The 16,914-nt window shown below is 33.2% G+C and overlaps 1 protein-coding gene across 1 annotated transcript; it reads left to right on the forward strand.

Annotated features, from left to right (window-relative positions):
* Positions 1-651: 651 nt before the first annotated feature.
* LOC123541733 (uncharacterized) lies at positions 652-14,810 on the forward strand (the record flags this gene model as incomplete). The annotated part of the gene is given in 5 exon segments (XM_053532293.1): positions 652-1,604; positions 2,000-2,070; positions 5,712-5,770; positions 10,446-10,558; positions 14,725-14,810. Coding segments are annotated over 5 exon segments (897 nt in total), but the record flags the coding sequence as incomplete, so codon positions are not given.
* Between the last annotated feature and the right edge of the window lie 2,104 nt (positions 14,811-16,914).

Below are 16,914 nucleotides of genomic sequence, written 5' to 3' on the forward strand. Positions count from 1 at the left end.
TTAATACGTTAACTCGTATGCGATTAATGGACTGTTATCGACAATAAACTGTTTTAAATAGATGAGACACACTATTTTGCTTGTATCCCTTTATATTATATTCCAAACACTTTGGACAAAACATTGTGCCATATTTTTAAGTATTGTATATAAATATAAAGATTATAAAAGCTTGCTTCATTTTTAGTTTTAGATGTCAAGCAAAATAAGGGGAGTGGAGGGTGGGATATTAAATATCAGCAAGTATAAAAAATCGAGGATTCCTTCGATAAAAAGCAAAATTAACTCTCGCATCTATTTGCAAACGACCTTCTTCTTCCATGTGCAAAACTGAAAGGACCCAAAAGGAGATTAAATCGCAATAAGTATATTAATATACCAACAAGACATAAGCTAAAGCGGGCCCTTATAACAGGATAAGAGCTCCTTCAGTAACATGTTTTGAATGGTAATCATTAAAACACATTACCGAAGATAGCTTGGCACAGAAGAACAGGGTTTGAATGGTAATCATTAAAAACACAATATCGCTTATCAATAAAATAAAATCATCGTGTTTCCACTATACATGCAAAGTAAAACAAGTACAGCTTATAAAGCGGGTCAGTTATCAAGTTTTACACATATAACTATTGTACTTTGATTTCGCCTCCCCTTTATCTTGCAGTAACAGAAGGAATATAGCTCAAATTATAAAGGACACATAATTTTATTAAATAAACGGTATGAACATGGAAGTATCCGGAAGAAAAGTGTTTAGTGATGGTAATAATTTACTTTGTAAGCCTTGTGAAGAAAGTGAATTATCTACGTGTGCTGATGGTTTGTGTAGGGAGTGTAAGGAGCATATGTGCATACCTTGTTTTGATGCACATAAAAAAAATATAAACTAAATCGTGGACATACATTGACCAACTCTGACGAGACAGTTGCAGAAAAAGAAAAAGCCGAAAATTTAGAGAAATGCGAGCAGCACTTCAGTGAGCTTATAAAGTTCTATTGCCCACAACATGAGAAAGTTGGATGTGGTGACTGTATGATTCTTGAACACAAAGCCTGCAAAGTCGAATACATTCGTGACAAAGCGAGAGCGTTCACAAGTAGCCAGGAGTTCAAAACTCTGGTCCAAGGTGCCGAGAAGTATCTCAGTGAAGCAAAAGAAATTTCATCCTTTGTTAAGAAAAGCAAGGAACAAGCTCTAGATATCAATGAGAAGTTCCTCAAAGATGTAAGCATGTTCAAAGAAGAATTGATCTCACATGTCAATAGTCTGACAAATGCCATATTAAAGCAAGGAGAAGATATCAAGATGAAGGACATGAAGAATATGAATATGTTAGAAAAGGAAAATGAAGACTTGATTATTGAAATATCGCGCTTGACTGAAGTATTTGAGTCACAGATTGACCAACCTCAAACACTCTTTGTAAGTTCAGTTTTACTTAAGCCTAAACTGAATCAACTTCGAGAAAAAATTGACAGTATACAAGGCAGAAACAAGATTGAAAGTTACGAGTTTCAACGTAATAATAATCTAGAGCGTTCCGTTAAAGATGGTAAACAACTTGGAAGTGTTCAAAGAATTAAGCCGAGGAATGAAACGGGTATTTAGTCTTATATATTCAGTAGGAATAATAATTCTTTTACTTTTAGTTATCATATCAATTTATATAGCGACATTTGCAAAAAGATAAACAATTGGATATATCGCGTGTTGAACTAAAATAAAGCGAAACATTTTATATCAATAAAAAGTCTTTGCTATACATGTATATCTTTAAAATAATTCGACCGCTTTATCTACTGATTTTTTAAAACAAATAATCTTATCACTGACCTATTTCCAAAATAGACTGAAATTGTAAATATTTAGTGAAGTTAATCTCAACTTGTGGATCAATAATTTGAAGTTTGTGTGTTACACATATTATGATTATTCATAGACACATTTTACAACATACTTCTGTATTCTGTATTAATTTAAGATTATTTATTTAAGATGTAAAAGAAGAAATCAAACAAAAAGAAGGAACCCCTCTGCCTCAAGTCCCTGTGCCCAAGAAACCCCAGGTGTGTATCATATTATTTTCTCATTTGTGTTTCAATGATTATATTTTAACACGATTGAAAATGGAGAATCTCATCTTCAAATTAAGACCAGACATATAGAAAAAATTCACATTTATTCCATGTTTGACGTCACGGTAGTGTAATATAGTAATTAAATAAAAATATTAATACAGTATTGTAAAAAAGCCTTGACGTCGACGTTGTTTATACATAGGGGACGTTGGTCAAATTGACTTGTTTATATAGTAAAAGAAAGTAGAAGTTTTGATGTTTCGACAGGAAAGGCTAACATGTGATAAAAGTATATTATATTTGTGACTTTCCAGATTGAATTTATTAAAGACGTTGAATGAGATTAATAAAATGCTCGACAGAGCCTCACATTTTATCAATTTATTCAGCTCGTATAGTATAGTCAATATGAAAAGACAGTCATGTTATATCATCTATTGATAAAAACAAATACAAACATTTATTCAGTTCAATGTTCTATTTGATTAGATTCATGTCATGATTTGTAACTTACCCACTCATCATGCTATCTATACTTTAACTATCTCCAAATTAAGACTGTGTTACTCCTAATTACAATATTATATCCCCTACTATCAGTCAGTACCGAATTGTATGACTTAGTGACTCCCTAACCACTTTACCCGTTATCACCCTTCCGTTTTGGAAGTATTCATTAAGTTGTGTCACCGTTACACCGCTATAATGTAATTATAAATGCCGGTCACGGCCACTGCGGAAAATGGTTCCGTATAGGGGAGTGTACGCATTCCGTATACTCCTAATATACGGGCGTATACGGAAACATTTTTCCCGTATATGGAACATTCCATATACGGGAATCCCGTATTCTTTAATTGGACATTCATGTTTTTCTCACATGGATCCGTTCATTCATACTTAGCATCAATACGTTTCAACAGTTTTTGTCAGTATTCAAAGTTAGCGATTGTCAAGGTCCAAAAGTATGTTTAAGGCGTAGGTTTTGATCATACTCTCAGGAAAGATACCTTTTATATGATAATCGTATATTAGACATATACGGGACCGTATACTCCCGTATATGCACATATCTTTCGCAGTCGGCGGTAACGTTGATTTAGATTTACTCCGTTATAACGTCTGTCTTCAACGTGTTTTGGTTTAAGAATGTTTCTGGATTGTCATTCTCTGTTACAGTATCTGTCGAGATAACTGCCGGTGTAAGTTTAGTTTTAGTTATTAATGGTTTCGAGATCATCCTTGATGTAGCCGACGTTATCACCGTCCATGTTAGTTCTAGTATCAGAATGTTCAGAAGAACCTGTAATGTACGTTTTGCCATAACTGCCTTTGTCGGTGTGTGAGTGCGTCTTTTTAATCGATTTTCAGTCATGTAAACGGCAATTGCTCTTGTCATTTGTGTCACCGTGGTGTAGATGTTGTCTTCTGTTTTACCGTCGAATGTATTCGAAATCATTGTTTTTGTTGAAGCTGTTTTCGTCAAAATTATTATTTGCTTAAGGTAATATGTTCCTCATGTGTACATACCTTACTACCAAATGACGTAGAATATCCATATGAAAAATAAAACTTTTATTGCGTTTACAATTAACGAATAACTTATGTTTAAGTAATCTTCATTATTACAACGGTTACCATACTTCGATTTTTTAAAAATAATACTTTTAGCCAAATTCTGGAGTACAGTCCTTTTAATTATGTAAAGTATAACGGTCTCATTTGTTATAGTTTCAAAAAGTAGATAAATGATTTTTCTGAATAAAGAAAATAAGGAAAAGATCAAATAAACATCTAACGATACATTATATTTGTCATCTGGTTTTACGTTGTCATGGAAACATAACATTTGCAATTCTGAGCAGATATTAAAATGGGTATAACTTTCTTCTTTTAAGCATATTTAAATACAAAGGGATCAAAATATCACCAAACACTTTTTAAAAATGTAAAAGTATTATGAAAATATAATTTAGTCAACCATAGGTAACGTTAAAATGTCTCTTTTTATTTAAGTCGATTGTTTGCTTTAGCAAGTATATGTACGTAGGATTCCAAGTGGCCACGGGCCTTATAATGAGGTGATTATATTAATATACACCTTTCAAGAGTGTTCAGACAATGTAAAATGTAATAACGTCCGCTAATACAGTTTAAACACTGTAACTGAAAATGCAAACTCCAAGTAGGCACTACTTATTTTAGATGTATGTTTAGTTAACTGCATTAATGTTCAGAATTTGAAGAAATATACGGTAATATTTCACGGAAGTATAAAGACAACTTCGATAAGAATCGAGCAGTCTGATAGGGTTCAGTTTAATGTATTTGAAAAAAAAACAACAACAAAAACAAATATGTAAAAATCACATCTAAACCACAGGCGGCAGTAACGTGATTTTGAAAAGAGTTTGACTTTTTCTGCTTTGAAAGTTATCAATATATGACATTTGATGCAACGTAATACAAACAATGTTTCTGAAGGTGAAACATCTTGTCCAGGTGCTGATGAAACAATGTTTCTGCTGCCTCAGTAGGAAATATGCGTCATTATTCTATATCTATTTTATCTATCCAATCGCGAATGTTCATTTGCAACACGTGACCGTACAATATATTACGGTATTTGGACGCACGTGTGTACAATAAATCCTGTATTTTCTGTATTTGGACGCACGCGCGTGCAAAAATCCTGTATTTTCTGTATTTGAACGGTTCTACAGTTCCGTGTTAAACATACGATAAAGCCCGAAACGCGTGCGTGAAAATGTTCCGATTATAAATCGGATGAAGTAGGTTCTTTATGTACAGAGTCTGATTATGCGTCTTGAAATCAGGATTTTATTTTTTATATATTTTTTTTTTATTTACAACACACAAAAACGATTCAAGAGATGACAATGCTATCTGATTTAGATATTAACACGTTCGTTAATAATCAAAATCCTAAAATACAGTAAAAAACATCATCAGATGTTGGAATATTTGAAAATAGGCTAAAAGAAGCCGTTCCGGAAGAAACAAAGAATTTGGAAGAAATCAGTCATGACTGTCTGAATAGCTACCTCGGGAGTTTTTATTTAACGGTTTAGAAACAAAATGGATAAGATTATAAATGGCAGTGGACGGGCGGTCGGCATCCAAAACACGTCCTCTCTCTAATTCAGTGTTAGTCGGGTCTTCAACAAACTTGCTGACAATGTTTGTAGGCATAACATCCAGGCCAATTTTGATAACCAGTCAAATTGTACCAGGCACTCTTGCCTAGCAGCTCTTCCAATATGGTTTATATGGTACGAGTCCAAATATATCTCCATATTGTACAGAATAATGCTAAATAACCTACTACTCTATGCGACAAATAGCTAGACATATAGGAGCATATTTAGACCGTTAGACGACTGTCCTATCAAGTAATGATAAATAGATAATAACTGAAAAAATGGTTTTTAACGCAACAATTTATATGTATTCCCCTAAATAGAGAGAGTCTCTTAAATATTTTGTTACTATGAAGACTGCACATGTTTCCAGTGTTATTATTTGCAAAAATCCTTCTATGCTTGTGTTATATCTGTTATAAAAAATTAGATTTCTATGGACGTTTATGTTTATGTAATTATTTACAGCCTTTGCTGGACAGACAACTGATCTGCAGAAACATTGCTGTTGATGGTGAATACCTCAGGTAAAACTTAGACGGTACAAACTTTTGGAATATGTCAAAAACATTTCGGTTAGAATTATTTTCCACACAATGAAATTGAATGTGCAGTTAATACATTCCAATTCCTGTAAAATCTATGTACGATAATGCGGATCATTTTAGTGGTCTCCACCCTCTATTAATCTTGTCGTGTCCTTTAGCAAAACGTGTATTAGATGGGCCGTTGTTTACACTTCAAACATTCCAATCTATTTCTACACAAATACTAGTTAACCGAGAACAATTGCTTATACTTTTCATAGCAATAATTATGGTGTTTTTTCTTTTTGTGGACTGAATTTGGGCGAAACAAGCTTCATACCTTCATTTTTTGGACCTATGTAATTTAATCGAGTTTGAAACTGAATATTTACAAATTCTAGTTTGTTACGGATCTCCAGAAATTTCTAAGCAATTACACAGTGTTATCGTGCACAGTAACTAAAACACGCACTTGCAAATATTTTTGCGGCTATCATTAGCACTTGAATTTCTAAAGAAATATAATCATAATTTGAAGGTTGTCCTACACGTTTTCATAAACCGGGAGTAATGGCGTAATGTCAATTATACTGTAAAGCCTGGGACCGGCATAGGGAAAGGTAAACTTTCTGGAGTCTGAACCCCATCCTTTTTGAAGACAAAAATGATTACAAAAAATATTTTCACGTGAAATAATTCCAAATGATGCCTTCGAACCGGTTTGAAAATAATATCCTAAATTAAGACCAAATTTCTCTAAATAAAGCCTACGGACCTATACATTTGACCATATACATGTAATAGAAAATACACAGATTTACAACAGCAAAACGTTGCATTTTGAAAAAGAGGTGTGTTTGTGAAATTGTAACCAAAATTGTGATATTCCCACAGACTTCTGTTATGAAAACTGCATGAGGTCAATAATTTGCAAGTAAGTGTAGCAAAATACTCAAGCACATACTTTATGTACATGTTGTAATTGATTAGCAATTTTTACATACTGTATATCGGGTTATATTCACGATGTCAAATCTGCGCGTTTTTAGAAGGTTTTGAAATCACGGAAACTACTTCGGCCGCAAATTATAAATCTTAGTTGTAAACAACTGAAAGGGAGATCACTCTTCTTGGACACGCAAAAAATAATAAACACGCGAATGAGTCCGCTGTTGTCGTCTTAACTTTGGCGAAATTTAGTCCTGTAATGCATTGAAATAAAATCTCCTCATTGTTTAACTCATATTAAATCACGTATCGAGAAACATGTTAAGTAGCTTCTTACGACGTACTCATGCAAATTCCCGTTTATTTTAAATTGATCAATTGTAAAATATATATTGAAAATGATTAGAAATAAAATGATCTTACAGCGTCTGCTAAGCCAGGTATTTGACTGATTTATAATCATGTATCAATACACATGACAGGTTGTATTCGTACAATTTTCTTGATTTTGATGAACATGTCTGTACTGTTATCTTATTTATTTTGATTGCACAGCGCATAATGTTAATGGTTTTAACACTGAAATTGAAAATCCTTTATGCTAGGATGAAAACATTTTTCTTTTTATGCTCACCAGACCAATGAGTTTTTGTGATCGCTTGATGTCCGGCGTCCGTCGTCTGTCCTCCGTCGTCTGTCTGTCTGTCAACATTTAGCTTGTGTATGCGATATAATCTGTATTTGTAAACTGATCTTCATGAAATTTTGTCAGAATGATAGCCTTGATTACATCTAGGTCAAGTTTGAAAATATGTTATCTAGGGTTTAGAACTAGTTTACTAGGTCCAATCAAGGACAGATATTGTGTATGCAATAGGAGCTGCATTTAACGCTGGATTTTCATAAAAAATAATCGGAATTGTTGCCTTGATGAAAGCTAGATCAAGTTCGAAAATGGGTCATCTTGGTTCAAAAACTAGGTCATAGTTCAAATCAAAGTTAAAACTTTTGTATGCGATGGAGGCTGTGTTTGCAATGGGTCGACATGAATTTGGTCAGAATGATATCCTTGATGACATCTAGGTCAAGTTTGAATATTGGTCATCTGGGGTCAAAAACTAGGTCACTAGGTCAATTCAAAGAAAATGCTTGTTTACACTTAAGATGTTTGCTCCAATTTTAATGAAAATTGGTCAGAATATTTGTTTCTATGAAATCACTAGGTCAAACATGTTTACACTGTTATGGTGTATTTCTCAGGTGAGCGATCTAGGGCCATCTTGGCCCTGTTGTTTTCTATAACTCAAACATTTTTTTCCAACTTTACATCAAGTAAACAACATAAGCATCATTTTCATAGTTATACAGTGGATAATGGCGACATATCATATTAACAAATTGCAGTTCAATGGAGAACGACAAACATAATATATATATATATATATATATATATATATATATATATATATATATAGCAGTCTGATAAATGTATATAATACTACAAAGCCTATCAAATAGTGATAATGGATGTATTCTACCAATGTTCCCATACATATATTAGCGTAAAAGTTCTTAATAATTACATCGACAAATATACTTAATTTGTTCAGTACAGTTATATTTGTGCTAGAAAACAATTCTTCCAATTTGAAAAAGTTCGGATTAACATAGTAATAGCGTTTCAAATACATGTTTTCTTTCATTAACAAATTTTTAGCAAATGAAAAGATAGTGAAATGCATCTCCTACATCATTATTTCAAAAGTACATTTTCTTTCAGAAGATGGTATTCCCATTTTCTGCTATATTCATAAATAGACGATACTACAGTGATTATATTAAATGAAGTATGATAGCGTTAGATGCAATTATCAAAGTCAATTTGTAAAGTATATAACCGCTTTATAACAATACTATGTTTCTCACAACTTTATTTCTCATGTGCAAAATTTCTATATTAATACGACGGAATCAAGTACCGATATTGGGAATATTTGGTGAATAACATTAATTGACTACATGTATCATATTTGTGTTTCTGTTGTTGAGCTCCATCTATCATACTGATTTTCATTTTAATAAAATCAACTGAGGATTATTTATTGTGTTTGTCAGGCGAAGTAACAATGGAACAATGAGTAATGTTTGTAATTGAGTGGCATGCCTTTGTGAAATGTGTATATTCACGTCCGTAAAACATCGCTGTTTAGATTTCGTGCTGTCAATGTTAGGCGCATATATAGCGAAAATTAAACTTCCGTGAATATAACCTACTATACAGATATGTGAATCCCACCCACTTAGCTCAATAGGGAGAGCACAGATTTACGAATCTCAGGGTCTGGAGATCGATCATCTAACGGAGCGTATGTTCTCTGTGGCAATTTTATAAACGATTTTGTAACTGAACTCATTTGTCCTCCACCTCTAAATCTTGTTGGGAAGTTTGCAGTTACTTCCGGAGAACATGTTTGTACTGGTATAGAATAGGTTAACTGCCCGCCGTTACAAAACAGAAATACTGTTGAAAGACGGTGTATCACCCACCCCGACCCCTTAAAATACGAAAGCATTGTGTAACTTTTAAATTTACATTGTACAGGTGAGACAGATTGCTGCATGAACAAAGTAGATCTCAAAACAACGTAACGTAAATACTTACATAAACCTTTGGTAATATTGTACCTTAGTGTTGACTCTTCACCAAATTGTTTGTTAGTTAACGCAATATTTGTATCATCAAAATACTTATATTTCTAAGATAATCTATATAAATAACCAACGGCACGGTGGCGGGGTAGTAAGCTGTTTGACTACCATGCACGTTACCCGGAGTTCAAAATCACCTTAGACCATTTTTTCTAAAAAAAGCAGTGTAATGTTATGTTACAGAGATTGCTTTTATTTTTACATTTTGTACGTAACATACTTCAAACAATCTGGTTGTTTTCTCATAAGTGTATTTCTTTTAAAAAATAGACGATAAAGTTTTATCAGATAAGTTTAGCAATTTTTTGCTTGTTAAGTTTGCAGATAAAATTTGAAAAACATAAATGGTCTGCCACAGGACTTGAACATAGTACACCTAGATTAGAAGCTAAACGCTTTTGTTCACAGGGCTATTTGCACATGCGACATTGGGTAAATTGTAAAGAAATATATCGCTATTTAGCTTCGGACACCGAGAAATAATTTACGGAAATATACGGAATATTGATGAGTGTCAGACCAATACTTACGGTCAATACTGCCGACATGGTAAATTAGACAGTTTCAGTTTCGTATCAAGGAAGATATAAGTTCAATGCATGTACTTAAACGAATAGTGAACATAACATTATATAATACAAATATAGATGCAAATACAAACAATAAAAAAGAAAAGAAAAATACGGAAACAACTGAAAACAGAATGGAAAAAACACAATGATACCTGAAATATCCTCATATGGGTTCTGAAATGTACAAAACGATTTGCTGATATCCTATTGTTAACTGCATTTTTCCCTACTGAGCTATTTTGTCGTATACATTTTAGACAGTTGAAATAAAACAAATGCTGAAGTTCACTTGTTAAGTAATGTAGAAGCAATAGGACTTGTTATCAGTTATCACGAAATGGATGCATCCTCGCGTTTGTGGGGTAATCCCGTTATAATTTGGAATTAGTACAAACACAAATTATGACCCAAGTGAGTACTGAAAATGGTATAATTATCCTTTGTAGTTACGCGGATAGTGGAAATGGAGATGTAGGGCTCTTTGTGGACAAGGAACGCGTATTTGATGGACGATACTTTGAAGTAGAGATATTAAGCTTGGGCCAACGTGGTACTATTGGTAAGAACATATAGATATATCATATAATTTAAAAGATGTTGATTTTCATATTTTTAAGACAAGTGTGTAACGCTTTTCTCCGTTTCAGTATAATTATGTGTTTCGTTTTGACTACTTAAAATACGATTAAGCAGTGACAAAATACTTTTGTAGCATCTTCGTCAAGTCTGTCTATTGTACACTTTAACAGAAAAAAAACGAAATGCAATCTTACTGTTTAAATAAAACATGAAACACACTGCAGAAATATTAGATTTATATATACATAAATACATGCAATAACAATACACACATGATTTACAATGATTTGTTTTTAAATATCATTCTAGAACTGAAGGAAAAGAGATACATTGGAGGTTTATAGATAAGGATATTTCCTTTATTTTTATGTATTTATCACTTTTTTCAGCTTAATATGGAGAGCGTAGATATACTGACCTCGGGGTCGTGAGTTCGATCCCTGGGTGAGGCGTATGTTCTCCTGGACGATTTGATCAAAGACTTTGTGTCTGAAATAATTCATGTCCACCTCGTGTGGAGAAGTTGGCAATTACTTGCAGAGAACAGTTCAGTACTGGTATAGAATCCAGGAACGCTGGTTATGTTAAAAGCCGACCGTTACATAATTGAAATACTGTTGAAAAACGGCTTAACCCTAAACAAAGAAAAAATTCTGTCAGAGTTTAAAAACTGTTTTAGCGATAAATTTATTAAATTTGATTTTTTAACATTTTACATCGCCTGTGTGACTAGAAGTTACGGTTCTTGTTTGGTTATCTGGCTATATCGTTTTCTTTGTAATATTACAGTTTGTACGTTTTTTCAAGGAATGCCATATTAAAATTTTATTTTGCAACATATCACAATGCATGGGCGGCAAACAGTGACTGTCTTCATTATTTTGGTTATCAATTCGGAACAAATTTTCCCTCTTATTAGCCCACCATCATCAGATGGTGGGCTATTAAAATCACTCTGCGTCCGTGGTCCGTCCGTCATTCCGTCCGTCCGTCTGTTAACAATTTCTCGTTATCGCATCTCCTCATAAACTGAATGATGTACCCTAGTTGTGTCCCCCTGAAAATCAGACTGGTTCAACAATTTATGAGTGAGTTATGGCCCTTTGTTTCTTTATATAATTTACATAGATTTATATAGGGAAAAATTTTGAAAACCTTCTTGTCCAAAACCACAAAGCCTAGGGCTTTGCTATTTGGTATGAAGCATCATCTAGTAGTCCTCTACAAAGATAATTCAGATTATTTCTCTGGGATCAAATATGGCCCGGCCCTAGGGGTCACATGGTTTATATAGACTTATATAGGGAATAATTTTGAAAAACCTCTTGTCCAAAACCACAGGGTCTAGGGCTTTGATATTTTGTATGTTTCATCATCTAGTGGTCTTCAACTAAGATTGTTAAAATTATTCTCCTAGGGTCAAATATTGACCCGCCCTGGGGGTCATATTGTTTGCATAAACTTATATAGGGAAAAACCTTGAAATTGTTCTTGTCCAAACCACAATGCCTAGGGCTTTGATATTTGTAATGTAACATAATCTGGTGGTTCTCTACCAAGTTTGTTCAAATTACCCCCCTAGGACCAAATATAGCCACGCCCCGGGGGTCACATGGTTCATATAGACTTATATAGGGAAAAGCTTTTAAAATCTTCTTGTCAATAACTAAAACATTCAAATTTGGACCACATGTATATTTTTGAGTGGCAAGATGAACCTCGACATGAGTTGATCTCGATTTTGACCTAGTGACCTACTTTCACATTTCTGTAGCTACAGCCTTCAAATTTGGACCACATGCATAGTTTTGTGCACCGGAAAAAACGTTGACCTTGATTTTGACCTAGTGACCTACTTTCACATTTTTTGAAGGTACATGCTTTGAATTTGGACCACATGCATAGTTTTGTGTTCCGAAATGAAATTAGACCTTGATTTTGACCCAGAGGCCAACTTTCACATTGTTCAAGCTTCAGCTTTCAAATTTGGACCACATGCATGGTTTTATGTACCGAAATAAACTTTGACCTTTACATTAAATACTGGCATCAAATTTTGACAATATGCATAGTTCCGTGTTTCAGAATGAAATTTGACATTGATTTTGACCTAGTGACCTACTTTCACATTTCTCAAGCTACGGCCTTCAAATTTGGACCACGTGCATAGTTTTGTGTACCAGAAAACACTTTGACCTTGACATTGACCTAGTGACCTACTTTCACATTTTTTGAAAGACATGCTTTGAATTTGGACCACATGCATAGTTTTGTGTTCCGAAATGAAATTAGACCTTGATTTTGACCCAGTGGCCAACTTTAACATTTCTCAAGCTTCAGCTTTCAAATTTGGATCACATGTATGGTTTTATGTACCGAAATAAACTTTGACCTTTACATTGACCTAGTGACCTACTTTCACATTTTTGAAGGTACAAGCTTCAATTTTGAACCACATGCATAGTTCTGTATTCTGAAATAAAATTTGACCTTGATTTTGACCTAGTGACCTAATTTCTTACTAGTGACCTACTTACACATTTCTCAAGCTACAGCCCTCAAATTTGGACAACTTGCAAAGTTGTGTATACCGAATTAAACTTTGACCTTAAGATTGACCTAGTGACCTACTTTCAAATTTCTCAAGCTACAGCCTTCAAACTCAATGCACATGCATAGTTTTGTGTACAAAGAGCTTTGTCCTTGAAATTGATCTAGTGACCTACTTTAACATTTCTTAAGCTACAGCTTTCGAATTTGAACAACATGCACAGTGTTGTGAACGGAAATGAAATTTGAGCTTGAGCTAGTCAGTAAGTCTTGAAATTTGGAACACTCAAAAATGGTTCATTGGTGGTCGCCAAGATCACTCTGTGATCTCTTGTATTAGATCATACACGTGTTTATTTACTAAAAATGTGATAGAAAAACTAGTGAGCTAAAGACAAACACAGCTATGGTCTTTTCCCTGGTAATGAATGGAAGTCACACTGCGAATTTATTGTCAGAACGTGTTCTTTTTGTTTTCTGTCCTTAGCCGCTTTGCAAGTAATTGACATTAAGCGCCTAGTCAAATTTGACCTTTGCAATCTTGACCGCAATGCAAAAGTATCATGTTATGATTGTGAGATAAGGAAAAGCACATACACAGAAACCAAAACAAAACCTAACAAATCAACAGACAAACAAAGCAAAAATATATTATATAGCGGTATTAAATCAACGGAGAATATGATATATTATTGAAATTAAACCAATTGTGAATTTGTATAGAGAATTTATATTAGGTATAATAAGTCTCATTTAATGACAGAACACTGATTAATTATAACAGTTATCTGGTCAACAAAATGTATATTACATGTAAGTATTGTGGCGGAGTATTAACCATAAACCCGTGTATTTTCAAGATCTCTTTTTTCTGTATAAATATAGTATAATGTTATTCATTCTACTGCTTCAAATGTAATACACAAAAGTAAATGAAATATTTTGTGCAGTTTTCAACATTTTGTAAAATCTTGATTTTTACGGCGCTTATAGAATTATAATGAATCAAATTAACTAAAGCAATTCTAATAATGTTTGACTGCGGAGCTTTTATATCATAAACAGTTTTCTTCCTAAAATGTGATATGAAATATGTTTACCCCATGATGTAGGAATATCGATCTGGGCATAATTTATATATATTTTTTTACCGAAAACATATAAAGTGGCTAAACACTTGTTGTAAACACAATATACTGAGTTAAATGAATAATTGATATAATCATTGAAAAACAGAATATTATTGGTAAACTAAAAACATAATACAAGCAGAAAATTATAATAGTTATAATGTTATACTATTATAGTTAAACCATTGCTGAAATGGTGAAATGGTATAAGAATTCATGTGTGGTTAACGAGTAATAAGACACGTTTAATGTTATACTATTATAGTTAAACCATTGCTGAAATGCTGAAATGGTATAAGAATTCATGTGTGGTTAACGAGTAATAAGACACGTTTAATGACACAATACTGTAGTACTATAAGAGCTTTTGTGAACAAAATATATTACGGAAAAGTTGTGTAACAGAGAAACAATCACAATATCGTGTATCTTCAAGACCGCTTTATCTTATATGTTTATCATTCAGCTATAGGTGTGGTACCAAGTGGTTATCCAGAAAATCATCAGCCCGGATGGGGAGAATATTCTGTAGGATATCATGCAGACGACGGCTTGTAAGACATTTATTATATCTATTGCAAATACTACTAAAATAGTAACATACAGTGATATGTACTGCAAGTAGCTGTGTAGTGCATGGAGACTATGCCAGATCTAGTCAGATGTTAATTATTTCAAATCAAACAATGATTTACATATGTTTTATGTCTTTTTCTAAGTGTTGTATGACAAAAACTTGAAGATTTGCATACTTTTGATAATTTAAATGTCAGACATATTCCTACAGTAATTTCCGAACTTATTTTTTTCTTTTTAATAGTTAGAAATTTCTTTGAGTCTATATGTTTGTTAGTTTTTCTTTTCTCGATTATAAGCTCCTGATCACAAATATAAAGACATAGAGTATTAATTATTGAAATGCTAGGACCCACGATCCAAGATTATTTTGTCAAAACCACTTGACCGCTGCATCTGCTCGGAATTTAATATGTTTGTAGGGGTAGTTTTATACACCAATATACAGCGGGGATGTCAAGAAATGTCGCATATGACAGTGGATCTTTTAAAACAGTCTTAAACAAAATGTAAATACTATAAATTAATTTGAAATAGCTTGAATTTTTAATCAAGAATATCAGTGTTAATTTACATACTAAATGAATACTTTTGCACTGTGATAAATTTCTACTGTTTTTCACCTTAAAAATGCACATTTAATTTAAAGTGGTCATATACTGAAAATTTGATTTAATTATAAAACAAAATCAATTGACAAAAATCAGTGGGCTGTAGAGGCACTAAATGCAAATAAACAGTACAAATATTGAACAGTGAGATCAGGTGAGAACACCACCTTGATTGTAAGCTAATTCGTTATCACCACCGGAAACCCGTGCGAGAGTCATTTCCACTTGACTGTTTATAATTTGCATTCGAGATAAGTGACAAATATAGAAGACGCTTCAATAACGGGAATTTTTCGTGTTTTCTAAATTAGCGTGACAGGTGTAAAGCTCCTTACGCGGGATTCTTATCACAATGTTATTAATTTGTAGTCAAATAATATTTCCCACTGGCTAAAGCGTAACTTTGATTTTTACAAGAAGTCAACAAAATATCTGTTAAAAATGCAAGCGCGGAATATGTTTAACGCAAACGCCAGCTTTCTCATTTTAACGACAAGGGCTGCGTCTTTCTAGCCCAAAGCTAATTCACTATTTTGTAATCGGATAGGCTTTTACCGGCGTCTTTTAAATTACGAGGCACAGAAATGTCTCGTAGGTAAAAATCGGCCAATTTGACTTAAAAGTGTTTATGTTATGCGTATTAAATCGGCATTGTAATCCTTGTGATTATTAAGAAAAGGTACTGTATGTTGGATTTACAGATGGGATAATACATTCGAATTAATTTGCCTTACCTATCTGAGTATTAACTGAAAAAAAAAACACGTGGTTTGAAATACATTTTGCATTTTCTATTTCTTAACTGCCATATGGGTGATATCACTGAATGTCTACACTGGAAAAAGTAGTTGAAACTGGGCCCATTGTGTGCTGTTAAGGGCACGTAGTCATCAGCGCCTGATACTTTGACTTAAGAACGGTACATTTCCAGTTGCCTATAATAATGTTAGTAGGATATCTGGTGTAACGCGATTTTTCGAAGCAGTGTGTACCTACAAAATGCATGCTCATGTACAGTTTAATTACTAGCTGTGTGCAATTTTGAAAAGAAAAAATAGCAAGAAAAATTTTAAGTGTAAATGCCAGACGGAAAACGTTGACGAGTCAATGTTTCACATGTTGTAAAACATATGTTATATAAATACATTTTTCATTAACCACATGAGTTGTCGTGTAGGGACAAGTACAGTTACATTATCTGTTTTATTGTTGTTCTCTTACGACTTACAGCGACAATTGTTTGGACAATTTTTTATGTCAGCCATATCTATCGAAAGAGCATATGCAATCTCGCAACTATTGCAGTGATACACTTATTTTTAAACATAATGTCCCAAGAGAAAAGTTATATTAATGACTTTATATAACCGTTGCATTATAAATAGTTAATAATACTAGAAAATAAATGTTTTTCATATGTTCATTCAGAATTTATTACCTTCAACATTGTAATTTAGTTATCCAGGACA

Source organism: Mercenaria mercenaria, unplaced genomic scaffold (genome assembly GCF_021730395.1).
Source record: "Mercenaria mercenaria strain notata unplaced genomic scaffold, MADL_Memer_1 contig_1088, whole genome shotgun sequence".
NCBI lineage: Eukaryota > Metazoa > Mollusca > Bivalvia > Venerida > Veneridae > Mercenaria > Mercenaria mercenaria.